This window comes from Dendrobates tinctorius, unplaced genomic scaffold (assembly GCF_039654945.1).
Source record: "Dendrobates tinctorius isolate UK_male_01 unplaced genomic scaffold, ASM3965494v1 ptg000117l, whole genome shotgun sequence".
NCBI lineage: Eukaryota > Metazoa > Chordata > Amphibia > Anura > Dendrobatidae > Dendrobates > Dendrobates tinctorius.
The window spans coordinates 7,576,520-7,603,670 of NW_027361785.1; the positions used below are offsets into that span (position 1 = coordinate 7,576,520).

Consider the following 27,151-nt stretch of genomic DNA (forward strand, 5'->3'; position numbering starts at 1 on the left):
TGACATTGGGCACTACATTGTGGCCCTTTGGTAATCTTCAGATTTCATGATGCCTTACACACAGTCAAGAAACCCAATGCCAGAGGCAGCAAAAGAAACCGAAAACAACTCTGAACCTTCACCGTATTTGACTGTAGGTACTGTCTTCTTTTCTTTTTGGCTTCATTCCATTTTCAGTAAACAGTAGAATGATGTGCTTTACCAAACAGCTCTATTTGGTGTTATCTGTCCACAAGACGCTTTCCCAGAAGGCTTTTGGCTTACTCATGTATATTTTGGCAAGCTGCAGTCTCGCTTTTTTTATATCTCTGTGTTAGCAGTGGGGTCCTCCTGGGTCTCTTTCCATAGCATTTTCAGTTCACTCAAATGTCGACGGATAGTACACGCTGACACCAATGCACCTGAGCCTGCAGTACAGCTTGAATTTCTTTGGAACTTAATTGAGACTCCATCATCCAGACTATCCTGCATTGCAACCTTTCATCAATTTTTCTCTACCATCCATGTCCAGGGAGATTAGCTACAGTGCCATGGGTTCTAAACTTCTTGATTATCCTGTACATCATGGACAAAGGAACAACAAGATCTCTACAGATGGATGTATAACCTTGAGATTGTTGATATTGTTCAGCAATTTTGGTTCTCAAGTCATCAGACAGTTCTCTTCTCCTCTTTCTGTTTTCCATGCTTTGTGTGGTACACAGGCACACAATGCAAATATTGAGTCAACCTCCCCCCCTTTTTATCTGGTTTCAGGTGTGATTGTCATATTGACCAGACCTGTTACTTGCCACAGGTGAGTTTGAACAAGCATCACATGCTTGAAACAAAGATGTTTACCCACAATTTTGGAAAGCTACAAACAATTTTCTCCAGCCCATTATGGGGGGTTTTGTGTGAAAGTTTGCCCAATTTGCCTTTTTTCCCTGTTTTTTTGTTGTTGTTCAAATACACACAAAGACAATAAACATGTGTATAACAAAACACGTGTAATTGCAATAATTTTCGGCCATCACTGTATTTAGTAACCAGATTTGATGATTACACAAGTTTTGCTAAAGATTTGTTCTGTACTATGCCACATATTAAAAACAAAATGAAAATTCTCAATAATAACCTAAGTCTTTACAGTAATGAAATGTGTGTTTAACAGAAATTGGTATATCACTTAGAAAAATGTTCTGTAACAAGTTAGAAGTTATACAGGCATTACATCAAGGGCTCCTTTCAGATTTCCCCAAAAACTTGGTTCCCATTGGAATACAGTTTTTTGGTATTCCTATGGACACCCCAATGTAGTTCTCAATGTAGAGCACTGTTTCTGTGAACCTACCTTTACTGTGCAGATTCTTATGTGCTGATTATCCAGATAATCTATGACCTAGCAAATATTTTGGTGGACTTGATATAAATCTCTGAAATTGGGAAATTTAATCAATAGTCTCCACTAAAATGTAAAAAATAAACCTAAATGATGGAATCAGCTAGAATAGAGAATTTGTGAAAAATTGGGACAGCAATTTAAGTTTTTAATTAAAAAAAATCTGCAAATATATGCATTAGAGATAAGCGTATATATTTGATGCAAATCGAATTTGTGGGGAATTTTTAAGAGTTTGCTTAAACCCAGCTAATTTGAATATGTTGTAATTCAATATACATGAATTGCTAAAAATGAGCACTGCCATTTTACACATTGCAGAAGATTGCATCAGCCATAAAAGGCTCACATAACATTGGGCAGAGCTGGATGGCCTTCCCCATAATGCCTTGCAGCTTTTACGTTACGTTATGCAGCGTAGATAACGAGGAAGCACTATCATAGCTTGTATAAAAGCAGAAGCAGGGAATGCAGTAGCCATTTGGGGTAAATATGGATAGTGAGAGGACATCACAGCTCACAGCTTAGCAATAGATATAGGGAGAAAAAGCTATAAAATATTGATTAAACATTACAGATAGTCACAGCATAAAAGTGAAGAACAGTTGCCATTTCATATATGAAAATGGTACTTGTACAATACTAAGGAAGTGTTTGCAATAACAAGATTAAAAGGGATTACATGCAGTCCTAGGAGAACCCAGAGTGGTATAGACATCTTTTCAGGGCAATTGTCATATTTCTGATTCATTTCGAACTGATTCTCCATTAATCAATTTTTTTTAAAATGTGCTGAAGCTTGCTGAATTGAATTTCAAAAGATTTGCTCATCTTTGAATGGCATATGTCTTAGCTTACTGCACTCATATTAATATTGAAGAAAGCAAAACACCAGTTGCTACCATCAGGTGGTCACTCCTATGTCCTAATGTACAGTCATATGTTAAAGTTTGGGCACCCCTATTAATGTTAACCTTTTTTCTTTATAACAATTTTGGTTTTTGCAACAGCTATTTCAGTTTCATATATCTAATAACTGATGGACTCAGTTATATTTCTGGATTCAAATTAGGTTTATTGTACTAACAGAAAATGTGCAATCTGCATTTAAACAAAATTTGACCGGTGCAAAAGTATGGGCACCCTTATCATTTTCTTGATTTGAACACTCCTAACTACTTTTTACTGACTTCCTGAAGCACTAAATTGGTTTTGTAACCTCATTGAGCTTTGAACTTCATAGCCAGGTGTATCAAATCATGAGAAAAGGTATTTAAGGTGGCCACTTGCAAGTAGTTCTCCTATTTGATTCTCCTATGAAGAGTGGCATCATGGGCTGCTCAAAACAACTCTCAAATGATCTGAAAACAAAGATTATTCAACATAACTTTTCAGGGGAAGGATACAAAAAGTTGTCTCAGAGATTTAACCTGTCAGTTTCCACTGTGAGGAACATAGTAAGGAAATGGAAGAACACAGGTACAGTCCTTGTTAAGCCCAGAAGTGGCAGGCCAAGAAAAATATCAGAAAGGCAGAGAAGAAGAATGGTGATAACAGTCAAGGACAATCCACTGACCACCTCCAAAGACCTGCAGCATCATCTTGCTGCAGATGGTGTCACTGTGCATCGGTCAACAATACAGCGCACTTTGCACAAGGAGAAGCTGTATGGGAGAGTGATGCGAAAGAAGCCGTTTCTGCAAGCACGTCACAAGCAGAGTCGCCTGAGGTATGCAAAAGCACATTTGGACAAGCCAGTTACATTTTGGAAGAAGGTCCTGTGGACTGATGAAACAAAGATTGAGTTGTTTGGTCATACAAAAAGGCGTTATGCATGGAGGCTAAAATGCACAGCATTCCAAGAAAAACACTTGCTACCCACAGTAAAATTTGGTGGAGATTCCATCATGCTTTGGGGCTGTGTGGCCAATGCCGGCACCGGGAATCTTGTTAAAGTTGAGGGTCGCATGGATTCAACTCAGTATCAGCAGATTCTTGACAATAATGTGCAAGAATCAGTGACGAAGTTGAAGTTACGCAGGGGATGGATATTTCAGCAAGACAATGATCCAAAACACCGCTCCAAATCTACTGAGGCATTCATGCAGAGGAACAATTACAATGTTCTGGAATGGCCATCCCAGTCCCCAGACCTGAATATCATTGAACATCTGTGGGATGATTTGAAGCGGGCTGTCCATGCTCGGCGACCATCAAACTTAACTGAACTGGAATTGTTTTGTAAACAGGAATGGTCACAAATACCTTCATCCAGGATCCAGGAACTCATTAATAGCTACAGGAAGCGACTAGAGGCTGTTATTTTTGCAAAAGGAGGATCTGCGAAATATTAATGTCACTTTTATGTTGAGGTGCCCATACTTTTGCAGCGGTCAAATTTTGTTTAAATGCAGATTGCACATTTTCTGTTAGTACAATAAACCTCATTTGAATCCAGAAATATAACTGAGTCCATCAGTTATTAGATATATGAAACTGAAATAGCTGTTGCAAAAACCAAAATTGTTATAAAGAAAAAAGGTTAACTTTAATAGGGGTGCCCAAACTTTTACATATGACTGTAATAGCGAAACAGTCCAGGTTCTCAGCCTGATCCAAATACTTTATATACTCTATATATTAAAATTGTGGTGGACAAGAATTAATATGACTAAATCGACTTACACCTGAATTTATAGTGTTTTGGTTTAGGTTTACTTGAAAGGGAACCCGCTATCTGATTCTTGCTTCCCATACTGCGATTGTGGGTATATTGTTCTCTGAAACGCTGTGGTATTTCAGAGAAGGCATAAGTAGAAGACCTGCAGTGCTGGGAAGAGCTGAACGTTGGCGGCGGTCAGCTCCGGTTATGGTCTCCGGCTATGGTCCCCTGATCTATATGTCTTCTGATACACCGGAGCGTTTCTGAGAACAATATACCTGGCAGCAATCAGTCAGCCAGGCTCTGATTTATGCTGCCCACAGTTTGGGCAGAGTGAATAAGATGACAGGTTCCCTTTAAGGTCCTGTTCATAGTCCACTGGTAGACAACCTGTATATGGCCAGAGTATTGCTACTAAAAGAAGAACTCTGGGAATCAGGACTATGACATGTGTGTGCTCTCTGGGGTGTGAAGGAGCTTCTTAAAATTCAAAATGGCACAATTTAGTTTTCAATACAGATTACAAATAATCACCTCAGGCCTCTGGAGGAATGGCAGACATAATATACAGAGTGAGAATGCAGAACATATAACAAAAGAATCTCAAGAAGTAATCTGTTATACTGCCACAAGTTAGGAACAATTGTTTGCAAAGAAATCAAAAGCAGGGCATTTGTTATTGTCTCGATGCAAAACTTTAGAAATCAAATCCCAATAGCGACATATACAGATGTGGCGGGCTCCAAATGAACTGAATTAGTGGGTTGAGCTGGTAATGAAACATGCAGAACCTGTTTATAAATGCACAATTTTGTCTGATTTCGGAAAGGAGGACAGAGACTGTTCACATAGGCGATAACACACAAGTAATTTCAGGCCGTGCTCTTTTTCAGCTGCGCAAAAGCTTGTGTAGTGCTTTAATGGCTACTGATAAAATGTGGCATTTAAAGCAGTCAATGTGTTTTATACACTCCGGCATTTCATCTCAGGCTGAAAAGTGCGAGGGGGTTAAAGTACTCTACATGGCAGATTCTTCTCAGAGAACACTGTTTTCACATTAACGTTTTTCCCATTGTCTTTAGATGATGCGATCAACAATAAAACAGCTGTGCTGATCATTTTTTTTCCTGCATATACCCAGCAACCTGGATGTACACATTTATGGCATAGGATAATGTAATTTTTCTATAAGGGCTTCAAAACGACCAACTAAGCTGGAAGGAACATGCATTACATTTACTTAATCTTGCATTAGATGGTGGGATGCTGGCACAATTCCCTGAGGACAATACCTACATCACACCTGATATCTGTCCAAGACATATCACATTTATCACTGAAAGCATCAATTTGTGAGGTTTTTACTGCACGTCATGCATAATGTACCAAATCTATGTTAGGAAGGTGCAGCATATGTAAAGAACTGACCGGTTGCCAAGATGATAAATAGGATAATTACTTTAAAGCATTTTTAATGTGCTGCAGGCAGCAGTTTAGCTGATTTTCAGATATTTATTGACACTGAATAGAGAGGCAAAGAAAGCATTTTTATTTTTAGGAAGACAACCCATTCACATTTACCATGTTGATACATATGGTTATCATATGGTTATGATAAAGGGCAATCCACTTTTCCAAACTTCTTAGATGAACTACAACAAATAGCATCCTTTCTCCTCCTTATCTAGCCCGTGCATGTATTATGCTTCCAGCTGTTACAGTTTTTGGCCAAAGATCAAGAAGTGAGATCTGCAGAAGTAATCTAATCACAGCATTTTTGTAAGGTGCCTGTCATCTTGGCACAACTTTAAATTCTAATTCCTAAAAGCTAAAAAAAATATCAAGTAAAATAGGATTTAAACTGGTTTTAACTGCGAGAAAGACTATTTATACTTATTCATCCAATTGTCAGCCATATCCCTGCCAATTACTCTTGTTTAAAAGGCAAATTATCAAGTCTTTCAATTTAATTTGCCATGTATAATTTGTCTTCTCGAAGGTTTTGTACCTATTTATTTTAGAATGCGGAAAGAACAGGATCCAGCAGTCTGCATTGCTGTGCATTACATGCAAGCTCTACGTATGAATCAGAAATTTTGTAATAAATACAATTAAAATCTGTTTTATTCATTCATACAATTGAAAAAAATGTTATAAGGTATATATAGCCTTTACTACCCACCAATCAGCTGTTTAGATAATGTAGCATCATTTTGACACCTGTTCGGTTTTAGATGTGATGAATCTGTTCCAACAGTGTTTGACTATGTTCTGCCAGATCTGTCCCAATGTGGATTACCATTGATGCCCATTGGACCTTAAGACTTACAAAACTTTTTATTGAGTACAATTGTAGTGTGCATGCAGCAACATTCTTCCCATCAAATCAAACCAAAATGCACAGAAGGCTACAAATGGAGCCTCCAATGCAAATATGAAGTATGGAATATGACTTTGAGTGTATAACTCTTAATAAATGTCCTAAAACATGATTTTATGATGTGAGAGAATAATAATATGTACTAAGGAGAAAGCAACGCAAATAAGCTTACTGCCAGGAAGATAATAGTTGGTATTCTAGTCAACTTTTAGAGGCAGCTATAATAAAAGTCAAACAACAACAGGCTCTTCAAAGTACCTACTGTACCTGGGGTTGAATAAAAGCTTCTTCCATATAATGGCTTCCTTCACCTAGCAATCCCTTAAAGAATAAGCAGGCTTAGTGACAAAATTGATTATTTTGTGCATATATGAATCTTTCACTGGTTTATGAAACAAAAAATAGACTAAGCAATATTGGCCTGGATTTCCACTGTCATTGTTAAAGGGAATCTGTCACCCTCTGGACACTTTTAAGCTATTACTATGGGCATACAGGTAATAGAATGGTTAAACCAGTTCTACTTGTATGCCTCATAGCTGTGATCTAGATGTTGAGAAATGCACTTTTAATGTTTTATGTTAATGATTTTGTCCCTGCAAGAAATCCCTGCCTCCTCTCTTCATTACAATAGCGCCTCCTCGTGTCTTCATCCTGCTTCTTGCGTCGGCAAGTCTCTGCTACGGCACATGACTTACAGCGCCTGTGCAGAAGCAGGATGAAGACACTGCCCATAGAAGGGCGGAGAAGGCACCCATAACCACTTGAGTGCAAAACGCATGCGCGGGATTATGGTGCCGCAACTGCACGTCACAGGGCAGTGTGCCATGTATGGGAGGGGAGTTGGTATTGTAATGAAAATAGGAGTCAGGGATTTCTTAAAGGCACCGCATACCCCGGAGCCTGGAACAAAATCATTAATATAAAAATTAAAAGTGCATTTCACAATATCTACACCGCAGCTATCAGGCATACAAGTAAAACCTAGTTTAACCATTCTATTATCTGTATGTATAATGATAGCTCCCAGGAGGTGACAGATTATTATTATGCAATTATATAGCGCCATTTATTTCATGGCGCTTTATATGTGAAAAGGGGAAATATAGACAAGAATAATAAACATGTGTAAGACAAGGGACACACAAGTACATAAGGAGAGGGGACCCTGCCCGTGAGGGCTCACAATCTACAGGGATGGGTGAGGATACAGTAGGAGAGGGTAGAGCAGGTCGGGTGGTGGTTCAGTAGACCGAGGATCATTGCAGGCTTTAGGCTTGTCGGAACAGGTGGGTCTTCAGGTTCTTCTTGAAGGTTTCCGTTGATTGTGAGAGTCTGATGTGTTGCGGCAGAGAGTTCCAGAGTATGGGGGAAGCACGGGAGAAGTCTTGTATGCGGTTGTGGGAAGAAGAGATAAGGGGAGAGTAGAGAAGGAGATCTTGAGAGGATCGAAGGTTGCATGCCGGTAGGTACCTGGAGACCATGTCACAGATGTATGGAGGAGATAGGTTGTGGATGGCTTTGTATGTCATGGTTAGGGTTTTGAATTGGAGCCTCTGGGCAATAGGAAGCCAGTGAAGGGTCTGGCATAGGGGGGAAGCTGGGGAATAGCGGGGAGAGAGGTGGATTAGTCGGGCAGCAGAGTGTAGGATGGACTGGAGTGGTGCCAGAGTGCTAGAGGGGAGGCCAGAGAGTAGGAGATTGCAGTAGTCGAGGCGGGAGATGATAAGAGCATGCACTAGTGTTATTGTGGTTTCGTGGTTGAGGAATGAGCGGATCCGGGAAATATTTTTGAGTTTGAGGCGGCAGGAGGAGGCGAGGGCTTGGATATGTGTTTTGAAAGAGAGCGCAGAGTCGAGGATCACCCCAAGGCACTGAGCGTTCGGGACTGGAGAAAGCGAGCAGCCATTGACATTGATGGATAGGTCTGGTGGAGGGGTAGAGTGAGATGGGGGAAAGATGATGAATTCTGTTTTGTCCATGTTCAGTTTGAGAAAGCGAGCAGAGAAGAAGGCTGAGATAGCAGACAGACATTGTGGGATTTTGGTCAGTAAGGAGGTGAGGTCGGGTCCAGATAGGTAGATCTGCGTGTCATCGGCATAGAAGTGATACTGCAAACCGTAGGATATTATGAGCTATCCCAAGCCGAATGTGTAGATGGAGAATAGTAGGGGTCCTTGGACTGAACCTTGAGGAACACCGACAGACAGGGGGCAAGGTGAGGCGGTGGTGTGTGAGAGGGAGACACTAAATGTTCGGTCTGTTAGTATTCCCTATAAAGCTAAGGAATCCTTATTTTATATCTGTTGAGGCCTTTATAGAAAAAAATAAGAAAATACCTGAGGTCGTTAGATCTTTTTTAATCTTACAGGTGTCATATCTGGATATTTTGGCTAAAGGTAATTGGAAAATGTTGGTTAATACAGTAACTAATAATGAGAATAATGCAGATACTTTACTGTTAGATTTTTTTAATTATTGTGTTCACTTATCTCAGCAAATGGCACGGAAATATAGGCAACAGGATACAACTTGACAGCCATTTAATTTCTTTTCTTTTTTTTTCTTTCCCCTTAATGTTCCTTGCACTCAGCTGAACGAGGCAGCCAAACAACTTATTGAGAAGGACAAGACAAGCTTATCCTCAGCACCAGGCTATGAGGTCCCTGTCTCTGTTGATGCCAACATGGTACTCAGTGTGACCCAGACTCCTATTCTAAACAATACCGGAGTTGTCAGTGACAACCAGAGGCATGTCGACATCAAGAAGAATGCCAAGAAACGACACTCATTCACAGCCCTCAGTATGATGCACAAATCCTCCCATGCCATGAATAACAGGCATTCCATGGAAATTAGTGCTCCAGTATTGATCAGTTCTAGTGATCCTCGCGCTGCTGCCAGAATCGGAGGCATGGCTCAACTTTCATCCAGTGCACCAGTCCAGGTAACTGTTTCTAGAACAGCCACATGAGGGCATAACTAACCATTAGGAGCCCATTCAGATGGCGTATAGAGAAAACTAGCCAATATTTGCAATCTATAACTATAGTGTGTTGCCTGTGCTGTGCGATATATTTATTTTGTGCGTAATGCATACATGTATCCTTCATACATGTGCCCATTATGGGAATCTCAACATGCTTTCTTTCAGATCCCTTTTGCATGTATATCTCTACTACTATTAAATCTAATATATAACATATTCCAATACTAAACCTGTTCTGCCCTCATTATGACAGCATAAGCAGGATCACATTATAATATTCTGTTGACTCTCCTTGTTATTCATGGCTGTTGGAAGGTTAACTAGTCACATAAATTATCATTTATTAGCCTAATAAAATGTAATGCTTATTAAACCCTGCATATAGATGGACCTAATCCATAGAAATCCCAGGCCTATTAACACCCTGCTATTTCCATTGACTATTTTGTGCCTTTGTCCTTAATGCATGGGCAAGTACAGTACTTGATTTATACTGCACCTTACTAACCGTTTGTAGGAACAGCATTTCAAAGCTACTCGGTTCATTAGTAATCTGTTGTAACTATTTTATTTCTAAGGTTTTAATATTTTTTTCCTATTTGATCTAGTCCGGTGGAAGCGTAAGTATTGTCAAATACGTATTAAATATTGTATTGTATCAGTATCTGTCTAAATCATGGTTGGGGTCACAGGAACAAAGCTCAATAAGATTGCTTGTTAGATATGTGTATCTGCTTACTTTCTATACCGTTTCATAGCTTTTCCTACAAGTAGAAACTTTTGGATGAAAAACATTAATCTTGTTTCTTAATGTCTCCTAAAAGGCATAAACTTGGTTGTTATGCAACAGCAGTAATCATTACAATGGAGCCTCTCTTGTGTCATGTATGCGCGATGGTGCTTAGAATGTCAGGTCTCAGATGGTGGAGGCTGCGGTCCTATTATTAACAATTAACTATTCTTGACAGATGCTTGGCAAGGTGCTGACTTGCATTTATCTCAAAAGGATCTCATGAATAATGTAGCATCGCTTAATGCCAATACTGGTAACATTGTGCCAGTTTGAGGCTATAGCCATACAACATAAAGTAGATATGATGAATTAAAATGACGATGTTTATAAGATTTATTCACCCATCATTATAAGGTTAGGTGTTGTTCTAGGGACATTGATCACCTGCAGTGAGTTCCTACATATTGTCATTTAGGTTTATATGGTGTTTAGTTATTTAAATATAGTAGCTATAAAACATTCAGGAGCTGTCATACTGTATGTGGAACCCGTTGAACTGCACAGGAGCCCCTGAAATAAAGGAGCTCATGTGCATCATTAAGGGGACTATGTCATAATTTTTGTTTCAATGTTTGGACTTTATGTTAAAAGGTTTATTTATTAGTGTATAAAATGTAATGGTTTTATGTTTTTTTGTAAACTTTTTAACTCGGCTACTAGCTGGGTCCTGCCATTTTTATTTGCTGGTGAATGTTTCAAAGTATGGGATATACCACAAATACGGCAGCCCCATGCCATTGGAGACCGTGGTTGGCATCCGACCATATCTCTTATACTGTGGCTACGTAAACGGTGAACTGGGCACGCCCCCTTGTGTGCCCAGTTAACAGCTGTAGGTGGAGCCTGACACCATTTTATAGTAACCCAGCACTGTGCATTTGGCTTCAATTTCCCCTGGTCACCTGCAATTGCTGTGATCGCAATGAAGCTGTCATGTCACTGCAGCGCTCATATCACAGTAATGAGCGGTAAGGACAGGTTCCGGAACCAGCTTTGTGGCAGTTATTTACCTAATGATAGGTATTCACCCCTAGATGAAGTCACCACTGCAGTCCTGGCGCCAGACCTGGTGAGTGCTCTCTGGAAATTACTGCGATCTGAGCAGAGCAGTCATGTCACTGTGGAGCTCAGATCACAGTAATAGCCAGTAAACGCTCATCAGATCCAAGTAACAGAACTGGGGCAGTGACTCTTTCTGCAATGCGTACATGTCTCCACAATGATTCCTCCCCCCACAGTTTCACCCAACACATAAAGTATGATGACTCCACAGTGCCTCCAACAAAGTATGATGCCTGTACAGTGCCACAAATGCAGTATACCACCACAGCATTATGTTTCTGATGTACCCCCCTATGATATCCCCATAGTGCCCCCACACACACTCACACAGTATTATGCCACCCACACTGTATGATGACCTTTCAGTATAATGCCCCCCACTCAGTATGATGGCCCTTTTCTCATTATGAGGGTCCTAACAGCGTCCTACTTAGTATGAGGGCCCCCACATCACCCTACTCACTATAATGGCCCCAGAGCGCCCTACTCAGTATAATGGGCCCCTACAGCCCCTCACAGAGTGAGACCCCCACGCAGAAAGAGAGCCTCCATAGCCACCTAGTATGTCTCTGCACTGTGATCTTAAACTTCATCCTTCCTTATCTTTTTGAAAACACCCAGAAGAGGAGGGAAGGGGAATAGTGACATCACACACGTGTGAGCATTTCCTGCCCACATACATTTACTGCAGTCGTAAAGGAGCTAGCATTACACTAGGTTTTCATGACAAATGTCAGCTGCTGTCATCCCAGTGTTTAAAAGTTGAAAATATAACACAAATTAAATCATTTTTCACATTTTATACCATTAAAAATTTTAAATATTTTAAACAAATTAATATTTACTTTTTTCAATTGTTGAAAAAAATAGTTTTGATATATTACCTTTAAAACTTTGTTCTAATGCCCATTAGATTGTATGCAATATTGTCCTCAGCTAGAGGTGGTGCACTATAATGAGCTGTATAATGACCATATACTCATCATGCATGGGGCCCTCTGCTGTTTTCTAATAAACCAGTGTTTCTTACTGTTATTAAGCTAAGTGCCCCCTGCTGAAATAACTGTACCTCTAGTGATCTTACACTGAGATTCCTACTGCCCAACAAGAATGCACATGTCCGTCTTAGGGGTAAGGTTTCTCCTTGTGGTGAATGACGAACCAGCTCTGGCTTGTCATGGTAAGGAGGCTTATTCGCCGTGCAATGCTCCTCTGGGAAATTTAATATGCAAATTGCCTCTTCAGGGAGAAAGAGGACTTGAACTCTTTAGCGTCACCTGTTGGTAGTAGCGATCCTACAAGTCACAATCAACCCTTTAACGAGTCTTTTAATATCATTTAGGATAAAAGCCAAATCAGAATCTCAATTTGCAGACACGGTGTTTTGGGCTATTGGCCACTCATCAGTGCAAAGTATGAGAACTGATTTGTCTAGGTGAGAGGCTCTGGACTGAGGTCTAAGGGGTAGTACAAGTAAGAATCTAGGGTATATACCGCTTGTCTAGTGAACACAAATATTGTGGTGTACACCAATATTACAACTTGACACATAATAACTATAGCAATATCACATTTTCAATTTTACCTCATGCCATAAATACCAGCTAAATGTCCTTAGGCTTTGAGGTTGAAGTGATTCATATCAATAAATAAATTAATTATGACAATCGTACATAGGTGTAGCTTGTTACAAAGTGTAATTTCGCAAGCAAACATTGCAGGTTAATTGGGAAGAGGGGTCAGTGGCTTCTGAATTTTGATTAAACGAGGAGCTATAGTTTGCAATTTCCGCAGTGTTGGCTGAGGGTCGCAAATTTCACATTATGTTTTTTTCATCCGCGTGAAAAATAGAATGCTTTTTTGTTTGTTTGCTGGTTTGATATTTGGTCCATGTATCAGTTTTTACAATTAGCGCTGATTCCGCTTTTGTTGTAATAATTCAAAGTTTCTTCTATCAACTACTTAGCGAAGAACAACATTCAGACGACACATGAGTCCTGTCCCTTTTATTTCACGGACCATTGGCTTGAATCAAAGATCCTTCATGTGAAATTCCTATCAAAATAGGACATGTTCATTGTTTTTTTTTTAAAGTTAGAATGGTCCACAAAAAAATGATATATTAATGTAACAATCGAAATGAATATGTCTGGGTTTAGTCCGCAAAAAGGGAAAGCATACATATGACAATCACTGTCTGAATGAGCGCCAACGAATACAATTAGATATCTACAGTATTTAGAAATACCGATAAGGAGAATATCAGCATTCACCAAGTTTCCCATCTTTTCTAATTTTTTATAAAATGACTGATTACCTTGTAAATGTATGGAAATTATTATTATTATATGTTTTATCTTTGTGGAATGTAATTCGCACTGAATAATTTGAAATTGAAATTCCTTCATTGAGAAACCAAGCAGAAAGAAATGCAGGTCCGGTTGAGGTCCGTTAATATTTAGTCAAGCAGTTGAATGCACATATCTAATGAGGTCGCTTTTTATCCCACTCATGTGGACATCTTGAGTTGAAGCATGTGAGGCGTTTTAATATGTGGCAAGCAATTTACTCAGGTAACTGCGCAAATTGCATCTGACATCTAAAACGTGAGTGGAGAGAAGCGCACTGAAGAGGTGGAGGAGGAAGAGGCCTTTCCAAGTAGCAGTCACATTAATTCAGCAAATGCATCAATACATCTGTTCTGTGTGATATCGCCTAATGCAATAACAACATTGACAAGCTCCACTGAACTAATCTTCTTTTAGCAGGGCAGAAATGCGCTTCCAATTTTAATACCATTTACCTGGCGACAGGTAACAGGAGATACCAGGGAAAAAGATTAAAAGAGAACTTTAATGTTTCCTACATTTGTAATGTCTGTCAATTCGGATTTAGCGGGTACAAGGTAACAGGATTACGGAAGGCATACAAGGTGGAAACAAAGCAGCATCATGTTAAACATATGAAGTGGTTGAGTAATGTGCCGTCTTTTCTTATAAGACATTGATTATCCATCTGCTTTTTTGAGTACACCCTGTCAAGGAAAGGATAAAGCCTGGCAATGATTTCATGAACATGCATTGATGCATCGGTAAGATATCCTTCTTCCCAAAGCCTGTTGAGACAGAATTATACAAAAAGTTTGAAGAATATTTAGTACCGTAAATAGCCGCAATTTCTTCACTTTGGCACATAAGTGAACACAGTGATATATTGGATGAAAGATATATAGCAACAGCAAAAACATATCTACTGCACAGTAGATTTTGACCAATTGAGCTACAGAAAATCGATGTAGAAAGCGTTATATCATTTTCTAGGAAAGGCGAAGCATATGGCTTGCTAGTTGTAGTGTTGCTACATACTCATACCAGTTATTCAACCGTCTAGTCCATTATCAAATATTACCGTTGCTCGGCCTGTGCCAAATTTATGCAGTGAAATAGGTTGCTGATGTCAATATTATTGTTGCCATTTCCAGAAAAATGAACTTGCTGTGCAAATGATACTATTTATCCATAGATTATTTATTCACTCTGAAACATCAGGTCTTTTATGTATTGGTTTCTCCATCTTGACCTGCCAGGGAAGTGACATTTAACCAGGGGGTCCATGGCAAAATTTGACCTTGTTTTCCAAGCATCAGCTGGGAATTTTAGGATTTGGGATGATATAATATGCACATAGCTAATATGATGACATATTAGTAAATAGAAGTTTTGGTATGTTGGTGTCTTTATTTTCTTTTATTACTTTGCTATAGCTTCTGAATACTTAAAGTGGCAGTCCAGGTTGGTTTGTTTGGTAATTAATCCTGTAAGTAGTCCCCCAGTATATATAATTCACCTAGTATTTTCTTATTTAGCTGTTACTTTCTATCTGGAAATTCATAGTATACTTATTTTTAGTTAAATCATGTAATCCCATGCTGGCCCTCTGGGAATAGTATGCCTTTTTGTTCTCTGAAGTTGATCACCATCTCAAACAACAGAAGTTGTCTGATTAACCATCAAAGTCAAGTGAAGACAGAAGCTTCTATCAGAGATAAAGATGATCATTTCACAGCTCCTGTTTTGTTGTCAATTATAATGAATGATATCACAGTTCTTCCTCCTGACTGTATAATTATAATCAAATTTTCATCTCCGCATACAGAAATTGTATAACTATACTGGCTTTAACTGGTCATGTGATTTAGCACTGGCGCATCATAGTTTTTTTCTAGCAGTGCATAAAGGAAAAAATGCAAGATGAAATCTAAGAAACAAAATAGTATCTGCAGGGAAGAAATCCAGGCTTAGCTAAATGTAAGTGAGCACTATAAGCATAAAAGAAGTACATTAAAGAAAAATAGTAAATGCTATTTTAAATTATATTGTTTTACAACCAAAAAGTACCAGTAAAAACATTTTCAATTGTCTTTGCCTCACAGCCCCCAACACATTATTATGCATCTAAAGAGAAGAGTAACAGTAATATGTTCTCACAGTACCACACACAGTATGATGCTCCCACAGTATAATGTCCTCCAGGGGCCCCAAACTCAAAGTGTAATGACCACCAGAACCCCCCATATGTTATGATGGTCCCCATAACCTCCAAAACAATGTGATGCCCACCACACAGTATGATTGCCCCTACATCCCATCTTATAGTATGATGGCCCCCACAACACCTCAAACAATATGATGGCCCCCACAGCCCTTTACACAGTCTGATGTCATCATGGCCACCCCTTCCCCATTTTAAGATGCCCCTAAATATTATTACTTTTTATCATGCTATGCTTATATAGCGCCATCATATTCCTCAGGGTTTTAAAGACATTATAATCGCTGTCCCGAATGGGGATCACAATCTAAATTCTCTATCAGTGTTTTTTTGGAATGTGGGAGGAAACCACGCAAACATGGGAAAGAACATACAAACTCCTTGTAGATGTTGTCCCTGGTGGGATTTCAACCCAGGACCTCAGGACTGCAAAACAACAGTGCTAACCTCTAAGCCACCTTGTTGTACTTTGTACAGTAGGATGGCCCTCACAGCCTCCCGTACACAGTATTATTGACTGACAACGTCACCTATACACAGTATCATTGCCCCTACTCACAGCATCATGCTCATACAGTTCCCTCACAAGTACTGACAACATTAGTAGAAAAAAAGCTCACCAAACTTAGTTCCCTCAATGTGTGGCTCTGCTCTGTGTAGCGTGTGGTTTGAGGCTTTGCACAGTAGATGTGATCTAATGACATAATTTCACCTGCTGTGATGAGACTGAGAAACACAAACTGAATGGTGGAACAGGGAGCAAGTGTCTTCATGCCCTTCCCTTGAATTCAACTGTATCTGCATCCTCAGGATGCAGATATAATTGAAATTCACATGCTGGGCAGTGAAGGTACCATTCACCTCTTGTCTCGGGGTGAGAATCCTCTAACGAGCCCTGGCTTCTCCTTCAGGGGTATCCATCTTAGCAGACCTCGTGAGTTGGGAAGAACCCAGTGCTCAACAGCTGCCCACAAAGCAATGCTGCCACCGTCATTTCGATTTGAACTTTACATGCACCCTGAGGATGCAGATGCCGTTGAATACAATGGTCTAGGAGAGAGTTGATATCACTCTCTTTCATCATTTAGCATATGTACTTAAGCAAGGATGTGGTAGGCATGAGGATGGGATATGGAAAGGCGTTACTGTATATAGGGAGCTTTTGAGGCCATCATAATGTGGGGGCCTTCATACTTTGTATACGGAGTTGTGGGGGCTATCATACTGTGTATAGAGGAACTGGGGGGAAATCATACTGTATATAGGGATCTGTGGTGCCATCATGCAGTGTATAGGGCGTTAAAGGGGCCATCATGCTGTATATAGGAATCCATTGTACTGTGTATAAGGAGCTGTGAATGGCATTATATTGAGTATAAAGGAGCAGTTTGGACATTATACTGCATATAGAGGGCTGTAGGGCATCATACTGGAAATAGGGAGCTGTGGGCCATCATACTATTTGTAGGGGACTTGTCACGGGGCGACTGGTCCTGCGTGACGCGACCCAACGATCACAAAACCAACAAAGACAAACGAGGGGACACCGGGGACACAATTACAATGATGGGCCCTGCAAATAGGGAACGGGGAAATGGACACAGTATAAAACGTGCACAGTATATTCACTAAACAGCACAAGCCCCTCGAGGGAAGCTGGGCGAAACGTGCACGTCGGGGTGGAGGGATCTGTCTCCCTTGTGACTTTCACTAACGCTGCCAGGATCCAGGTAATGGCCTCAGTAGCTCTAGCGCTAATTAGTTAACATAGATACATTCTCTATGTTGTTATAAATTATAAACTGAATTTTGGTCTAGCATTCGGATAGCCCAGACTATTGTTTATCTTGGCCCCTGGGCTTGTGCTGTTTAGTGAATATACTGTGCACGTTTTATCAAACAGCAGACACTTCAGTATAGGTTTCTAGCAGCAAATACAAATGGATTGCTTACCAGCCATGAGGTTTATTACTATGCAGCTAAATATATATAATGGGAGTTGTTGGTCTCTTTTTTTGCACTGATCTTGAGAACATGTATGTCTTTTAAATGTTTGACTTTTGTACTAATAAAAGATTTAACATTTTACCATTTGAATGCTCTGGTGGTGATCTGTACTTCAATTGGAGGTGATCCTTAGGTTTTTCTCACTAAAATTGTAGTAACACCAGCGGCCACCGGGGGCAAAAACCCATATTAACCCCCGAGGGCCAGAAAGGAAAAAGGTTTATATAAGAGAGTCCAGAATCTGACAGATTCAAAAAAGGATCGTGACAGTACCCTCCTTACAATAAGGGACCTCTAGACCCTCAACACTGCACCTCACCGGAAAACCACCTACAGTGAGGATGCCTAGAGTTCACCTCAGCCACCACCTGACTCTCAGGTTTATGGCAAACATGGACTGATGGAAGTGACAATAACGTATGCTCCGGAGGTGCCACAAATCTCCAGGGCGCCGACCTGGGGAATGAGTTGTATATGGGCAGTCCCCGGGCCGAGGATGGCCGATACCAGATACGGCCCGATCACCTGAGAACTCCAGATCCCAGCAGCACACTTCCACTGGATGTTTTTGATGGACACCCATACGTACTCATTCACACAAAGGTTCGGACCTGAACGTTTATTGTCACATACACGTTTGCCACAAGATGGTGAACTCTTCAAGGAACTCACAACAGAGGCGTCCCCCTGTGTCACCACACTCACACCCCCACAATTCTGAGAGGGAACCACCACCCTCCACCAACCCCTCCTCCTACGAGGACTCCGACACTCAGGGTTAGCTTGTGGTGAGGGTTGAGACTTGCTCCTACTCCCTGGCAGCACCTCTGCTGCCTCCATTGGAGAAGAAGGGAACAGCTGTAGAATGACGGCAGAGACAGTAGCCCCCAGGCAGCAGCCCTCACATGACTGACCCCAGCCGACTACTTCCCTAGACCGCCAATCTATTACCGGGTTGTGTTTTTTCAACCAAGGGAGGCCTAAAATGATAGGCGATGGCATTCCCCCCAAGACGTAGCATGGCAGGGACTCTTCATGATGAATCCCTATACGCAGATGTATATTATCCATAACTTGGGTCAACCTCCCCTGGCTCAGTGGGACAGAATCAATGACCTGGACGCTTAGGGGATTAGCTAGCGTCCTACACCTCAGGCCATGGGTCTGGACAAAGCGGGCATCCACCAAATTGACTCCTGCTCCACTGTCCACAATCACCGGTATGCACTCAGTTACCCCGCCAACCACCACCTCTGCTGACAAGGTACACTGAGGAGACAAAATGGAGGAAATATACACTCCCTGGTCGCCTCCCTCCACACGACCAGGGGGACGCGGCTTCTTAGCTGGTACAGATGATTTGGCGCACGCTGGGCAGACCCCGATGAAATGACCAGTCTGCCCACAGTGAAAACATACCCCCACACCACGACAAACCGCAGGTGACACCATTTGGGAACTAGCTCCTCCCACTTGCATGGGTTCGTCCGTCGGCTTTGGTGTGTCCTCCTCCCTAACAAGGACTACCAGGGGCACATTTGGTGTATGTCTCTCCCTGAGGCATCTATCCACCCGGATGGCAAGGGACATGGAGGCTTCCAATGACCTGGGGGTGGCATACTGCACCAGAGTATCCTGCAACTTAGGGGACAGACCCTGCACAAAATGACTCGTAAGAGCAGGGTCGTTCCACTGTGTGTTGGTGGCCCACCTCCAGAACTCTGAGCAGTACTCCTCAGCCGGCCGGCCCCCCTGCTTGATTTTACGGAGTCAGGATTCCGCCAGGGAGACGCCATCGGGATCTCCATACACCAGCGCCAGAGCCACAAAAAACCCGTCCACCGACCGTAACGATGGTGACATGGTCGGCAGGGAGAAGGCCCAGGATTGGGGATCACCGTTAAGAAGGGAGACCATAATCCCCACACACTGTTCCTCACTCCCTGATGAACGGGGGCAGAGCCTGAAATATAATTTAAAGGCCTCCTGAAACACAAGAAATTGTTCTCTCTCTCCAGCAAACCTGTCAGGAAGAGATATCTTGGGTTCTGGTTGAGCCTGCACCTGAGCCGAGGCCCAGAACCCCACTAACTGCTGCAGCTGCTGCAGCACCATAAGCTCATCAGTGAGGGACTGAAGCAGTGTGGCAAAGGCCTGCATTTGGGCCATGGCTCACCAGAAAAAAAAAGTGTGGGTTAGTAATAATGTCACGGGGCAACTGGCCCTGCGTGACGCGACCCGACGATCGTTCGGTCACAGAACCAAAAAAGACAAGGGGACACCGGGGACACAATTACAACGATGGGCCCTGCAAATAGGGAACGGGGAAATGGACACCTGCACTCTCCTAAGGATGTGCCCTGAACTCTCCTCGCATTCCCTATACAGGTTCTTTCAACCTATCGCCGACCAGGATACCTCAGTCCCTCTCTTGCCCTGCACCTATCCCTTACTAGGAAATTGGCAAGTGCGGACACTGGTCCCACCGCTGTACTAAAAAAACACCAAGGAAAATAACAGACAGGGAAACGCAAACAACATATAGTTTCCTCTGCAGTCATGCACTGGACCGCAGAGTAAGTCACCCGAACACAGCTTCCAGCAGGAAAACCACTGCGCCAGATCTGCTGCAAACACCACTGCTCAAGATAGCTTGTCTCTTCAGAACAGTTGGCTTCCAAATGATCTGTATCACCAACAGTGAGTGCAGCACCTGATGACCCTTTATAGGAAGGAGGGAGGGGTCACGCCTGCTGACTGATTAAAAATGTAGTAACACCAGCGACCACTGGGGGGGGAAGCCCAGCAGCAGACTCACTAAACTTGTAGTAACACCAGCGGCCACCGGGGGCAAAAACCCATATTAACCACTGAAGGCCAGAAAGGAAAAAGGTTTATATAAGAGAGTCCAGAATCTGACAGATCCAAAAAAGGATCGTTACAGGACTGTGAAGCTCATCATACTGTGTATAATATTATGAGGCCATTATACTGTGTATAAGTAGCTGTGACATCATCATACGGTATATAGGGAGCTATTGGAACATTATAGTGTGTATAGAGGCAGTTGGGACATCATATTGTATATAGGTGGCTGTGGGAGCCATCATTCTATGTATAGTTGGGCTGTGGGTCATCATAAATTATACTGTGTATAAAGAGCTGTGGGGTTATCACACTTTTAATAGAAAGCTGTCAGCACATTATACTGTGTGTATGTGGGCTGTGCAAACAAAAACAAAGGGTGTGCAACCAAGTATTAAGTTGAGAGTGCCCACAATTTTGATCTATTTTGGGGGTTTTGTGTAAAATTATGTCCAATTTGCCCTTTTTTCTGTTTTTCTGTGTTCTTCCAATACACACAAAGGAAATATACATGTGTTTAACAAAACGTGTAATTGCAATAATTTTTTGGGAGAAATACTAGATTTTCTGGAACATTTTCAAGGGTGCTAACATTTTCGGCCATGACTATCTCTTTCTGTTCCATCTTTTTACATCATATTCTTCAGTATATCTTTCCTTTCTGTCCCTTCTATACAGCCCATTCTGCATTATAACTAATAGTAAATCATAGAGTTGAGCGACTTTTGGTTTTTTAGGGTCGAGTTTCGTTTCGTGAAACCAGACTTTTCCAAAAGTTGGGTCGAACAAGATCGGCCGATTATAGGGAAAAGTCGGGGTCGTCCCGAAACACGAAACCCAATGTAAGTCAATGGGGAATAAAAGTCGGCAGTGAGAGGAGGACAGGAAACACACCTACAGTGCCCATTTGAATGCCAAAAGCATCAATTCTTCTTACTTAAGCTTGTCAACCTTAATTAACTTCATAATACAAGTTACGCACTGAAAAATGGGGGTTATTTGGCTAAAGTTGTGGGGGGGTAGGGCTGGCTCCAGGTTTTCATGTGCCCTGGGCGAAAGAGCGCCCCTTTAACACATACCACAACTCATCATGCTCCGATACGGCAGAGAAATAGCGGTATAGTACAATGAAAAATACTTCACTTTTTACATCTCATGACGAGGCCCATCTATTTCTCCATACAGAATCATTGGACCCATATAATGTTTGAAACAGTATATGATGAGCTCCACATAATGCTACAGTATATGTTGGTCCCCATGGATGAAGCTCCACTGTCTTATGGGCCCAAATAATGCTCCAAACATAATGGGCCCCATTTCTAAAGCTCTAGTGTATAATGGGCCCTGTAAATGCTGCTCCAGTGTCTGATGTCCACCTTTGGAATGTTCCAGTGTATGGTGGGCCCCATCTATCATTCTCCAGAGTATAGTGCTCCCCAAAAATTGCTGTCCCAACATTGAAAACAATCAAATAAGTCTCCTCGCTAGGGAATCCCTGTACTAGTCTGGACTCCTCGTCGTCCCCATCTTCCATCTCACTGCACAGTATTTCAACCTTGCAAGTGCTGTGATCCTGAGCAAGCAGGGGGGGCCCACTCGTTGGCGACGGCACTGGCACAGGGCCCCTGATAGTACGGTGGTGTGTCTGATGGCGGGTGGGCCGAACCTGCACTTTCATCTGCAGCTTCCTCTTTGTCACCGTGTAAGATGGAACTGTATATGGGAAGGGTAACCTGAGTTTCATCAGGGTCAGATTCAGGCCGTGTAGCGTGCGAGGGGAATGTAGTGGTCTGGGTCAATGTACCAGCAGATTCATCGAGCAGTGGCTGGGCATCAGTGCACTTGTGTCGCCCCCAGGAGTACGGTCGCCACAGTGGCATTACCTTCCTCCTAGGGAGTGTGATGTCATGCTTGGGAGCAACGAAGGATCTCTCTAGCAGGTTAACTGATTGGGCGGCGTTATTCCCACGAGTCATGACCCTCCAAACAGCGTTCATGAAGGCAAAGTGTTTGTTTTACGTGGGCAGTATGGTTGCAAAGCTGAACCTTAAAGGAATGTCCAGAAGGGCACCACCAGGAGTGGAGCCTACGGTTAAATTCAACTCCACCTGGGAAACCTCAACCATGCCAGCTACAGAAAAGATGCACACATTGCAAGCTTAATTCCGTTAACGAACGAGACTCCGTCATGCCCCGCGGTCCGAGTCCGGCTTACTAGAGGGACACGTGAGGCTCTGGCACATGAGATTGGCCAATAACTGGTGTGTCATGCCCTTACATGTCCGTGGCTGCATGTGCGCTACACTGAAAAGGCCAGCATTTGTCGCTTACAGGTGCAGATAACCCGCTGAACAATGTTAGTGATGGGGATCACTGATTACAATTATTACCCGCGAACGATGATTTCCCAGTAAGTGCAGGTCAACCGCAGTTCCGGAATTAGGCCTAACCGTCATTCCTGAAAAAATGAAAAACTTACGTGTGCAAACCACAGGTGCTGTAGCTTGCTTAACAGCTCGCCAGCCGTTCTCACGCCCAGTATGGATTACACGTGATTGCACAAAGGTGAGAAAGGGTACCGTATCCCCGGATAACATGTATGGATAGCGTACACATTCAAAATATATGTCAATACATCAGGAGGCAGGCTCAGACGGTGTTAGGCCCAGTATGGCTTGCACGTGATTGCACAAAGGTGAGAAAGGGTACCGTATCCCCGGATAACATGTATGGATAGCGTACACATTCAAAATATATGTCTATACATCAGGAGACAGGCTCAGACGGTGTTAGGCCCAGTATGGCTTGCACGTGATTGCACAAAGGTGAGAAAGGGTACCGTATCCCCGGATAACATGTATGGATAGCGTACGCATTCAAAATATATGTCTATACATCAGGAGGCAGGCTCAGACGGTGTTAGGCCCAGTATGGATTGCACGTGATTGCACAAAGGTGAGAAAGGGTACCGTATCCCCGGATAACATGTATGGATAGCGTACACATTCAAAATATATGTCTATACATCAGGAGGCAGGCTCAGACGGTGTTAGGCCCAGTATGGATTGCACGTGATTGCACAAAGGTGAGAAAGGGTACTGTATCCCCGGATGACATGTATGGATAGCATACACATTCAAAATATATGTCTATACATCAGGAGGCAGGCTCAGACGGTGTCAGGCACAGTATGGATTTGATGGCCCAGACTACACAGCGGAGGAGCAGGGAGAGGTAAAGATTGCAAATGCTGGGGCCCTGCCCAAGCAAGGGGGGGCCCACTCATGGGCGTCGGTACTGGCACTGGGCCCCTCATAGTACGGCGGTGTGTCTGACGGCGGGTGTGCACTACCACCGTCAGAGACACTTGATTGCACTATGAGGGACCCTGTGCCAGTGCCCGCGCCCAAGAGTCGGCCTACCCACCTGTCCAGGGCAACGGCACTCGCACGGTGTCGTGCGCTAGGTGGTGACCCCGGCCATGGGGGGGGAGGCAGCACAGTTAGGGATTTTTAGAAAGTGGCATATGTTGATGTTGGACATTCAGCTGATGCAAAAGGCGAAATAGGTCAAGTCCCAGGAAGAGGTGGACCAAAGCAAGCCATTTTTCTGTCACCCTATGTGTCATCAGGGGAAGGTGGGACAAAATCCTTGGAAACCCATGCATGGTTCATTTTAATGAAGGTTAGATTATCCACATTTTGGGTTGACAGACGGGTCCTTTTTTCTGTCAGGATTGATCCAGCTGCACTGAAGACTCTTTCCGATAGCACACTTGCAGCTGGGCAAGCGAGCTCCTGTAAGGCATATTGTGCCAATTCAGGCCAGGTGTCCAGTTTAGCGGCCCAATAGTCAAAGGGGAATGACCTGTGTGGGAGAACATCGATATGGGAGGAAAAGTAGTTTGTAACCATAGTTGACAACTGCTGTCTCCTGTCACTTTCCATCGATGCAGTATTACCAGTTGTGTGAGCGGTACTTGAAAAATCAGTCCACAACATTGTCATGAAACCCCTGTCTCCAACGCCACTTCTGCTGTGTGCACCATGAACACCTCTGCCAAGCTGCCCTCGGCCCGTACGGCTCGTGTGAGAACCATCACCGCTGCTGTGTGCTGGGAATGCCTCAAGCAACCGATTTACCAGAGTTGCTTGTTTATTAGCCAATATTAGGTCAAGGTTCTCCTGTGGCATGATGTTTTGTAATTTGCCTTTATAGCGTGGATCCAGGATGCTGGCCAACCAGTAGTCATCATCGTTCATCATTTTGGCAATGCGGGGGTCCCTTTTTAGGATCTGCAAGGCATAATCTGCCATGTGGGCCAATGTTCCTGGTGTCAATGATGCACTGCGAGTGCTAGTTGGAGGAGCACTTTCTGGCAAATCCACATGCCTCCAGTCACGCACAAACCCTGTACCAGACCTTGCCACGCCAACATTTTCACTTGCCCCACGAGATGCATACTCCTCCCCTAAGTAATCATCCCCATCATCATCCTCCTCCTCCTCTTCTTCCTCCACCTCGTCCAGGAGAGGTCCCTGAGCAGACAATGGCTGAATGTCATCAAGGATTCCCTCCTCCTCTTCCTCCTCATCAACATTGGCTGCAGACGCCTGCTCCTTAAGGTGCGTCAAAGTTTGCATGAGCAGACACATAAGTGGGATGCTCATGCTTAGGATTGCGTCGTCTGCGCTTACCAGCCGTGTGCATTCCTCAAAACACTGAAGGTCTTTCAGCTTCGACCACTGCACACCTGTCAACTCCATGTCTGCTCTCAAAGTGCCTGGCCGTGTATCCTCCCACAAATGCATTATGGCCTGCCTCTGCTCGCACAGCCGCTCCACCATGTGCAGGGTGGAGTTCCACCTTGTTGCAATGTCGATAATGAGGCAGTGGATGGGAAGGTGGAGCAATCGCTGCAGCTTCTGCATACGAATGGAGTGTACAGGCGATCGGCGGATGTGCGCGCACAGTCTTCGCACCTTCTGGAGCAGGGCTGTTAACTCCGGATAATTTTTGAGGAAGCACTGCACCACCAGGTTCAAGGTGTGAGCCAAGCAAGGTATGTGGCTGAGTTTTGAAAGGGCTATGGCTGCCACAAAATTACGGCCGTTATCACTAACTACCTTGCCTGCCTCAAGATGTACACTGCCCAGCCATGACTCAGTTTGTCGCTTCAAGTACTCGGCCAGCACCTCGGCGGTGTGTCTGTCGCCCAAACACATCATCTGCAACACAGCCTGCTGACGCTTTCCACTAGCTGCTCGATAGGGGGACACCTCGTGTGCAACAGTGGCAGCTGTAGATGGAGTGCTCGTACGACTGCGCTCTGTGGACGAGCTTTCGCTTCTGGAGGAGGAGGAGGAGGGTCGAACGCCTACAGCCAACTGTTTCCTATACCGTGGGCTAGGCAGCACTGTCCCACCACCGCTGTCCCCTGTGGACCCTGCATCCACCACATTAACCCAGTGCGCAGTGATGGACACGTAACGGCCCTGGCCATGCCGACTGGACCATGCATCAGTTGTGAGGTGCACCTTTCCACTCACTGACTGCTTGAGTGCATGGACAATGCGGTCTTTTACATGATGGTGGAGGGCTGGAATGGCTTTGCGAGAGAAGAAGTGGCGACTAGGTAGGTCATAGCATGGTACTGCATAGGCCATGAGTTCACGGAAAGCTGCGCTTTCCACCAACCGATAGGGCATCATCTCAAACGAGATTAGTTTGGCAATGTGGGTGTTCAAACCCAGTGTACGTGGATGAGAGACTGAGTACTTTCTTGACCTACTCATAGTGTCTGGGAGGGTGAGCTGGACTTGAGAGCTGCATATGGTGGAAGTAGCGGTGGACAGGGCGGACTGAGAGAGGGTTGATGATGGTGATGGAGTTGGTGTTCTTTCTGATGGCCTAGATTCAGTATTTCGTTGATATAACAGTGGGATTCCCTGACTGCTGTGGCCTTGCAACGACACCTCAACATTTGCTGCTGTGCTAACCGGTGGGCTTACAGTGGGGGAAACAATGTAGCGTTGCTGACTACCTTCTTTGTGATCAGTTGCACATGTGGCACTTGAAGTTTGGTGTTGTGTCCACGCTTGCAAGTGCATCGTGGTTAAATGTCTAAGCATGCAACTGGTATTCAAATTTTTCAGATTTTTCCCTCGGCTAAAGGTCTTTGCGCACTTCTTACAGATAACCTTGGCCTGATCATGAGGATTTTGTTCAAAAAAGTGCCACACTGCACTCTTCCTACTTTGGCAGACATTTTGCGGCCTAGCACGCTGTGATCTTTTGACCCTCTGGACAAGCTGTCCAGCAACTCTTTTGATTTTTGGAACCTGTCTTTGGAGTGCTCCGGGCCTGCCAGATTACAGCTGTTGCGATGTCCATGTCTGCTGTGGATGCTCCTCATCTGAGCTATTGGAAGCAGCACCCTCTTCCCCCAATGGATGCCA

The 27,151-nt window shown here is 43.3% G+C and overlaps 1 protein-coding gene across 2 annotated transcripts in view; it reads left to right on the forward strand.

Moving 5' to 3' along the window:
* SH3RF3 (SH3 domain containing ring finger 3) overlaps positions 1 to 27,151 on the forward strand; it is a 631,222-nt gene that overhangs the window by 402,999 nt on the left and 201,072 nt on the right. The window contains exon 4 of one of the 2 annotated variants that reach the window (XM_073590505.1): positions 9,017 to 9,370. The exons of the other annotated variant lie outside the window; for it this stretch is intronic. Within the exon in view, the coding sequence (XP_073446606.1) occupies positions 9,017 to 9,370 (354 nt within the window). The remainder of the gene's footprint in view (positions 1 to 9,016; positions 9,371 to 27,151) is intronic. 2 annotated transcript variants of the gene reach the window in all.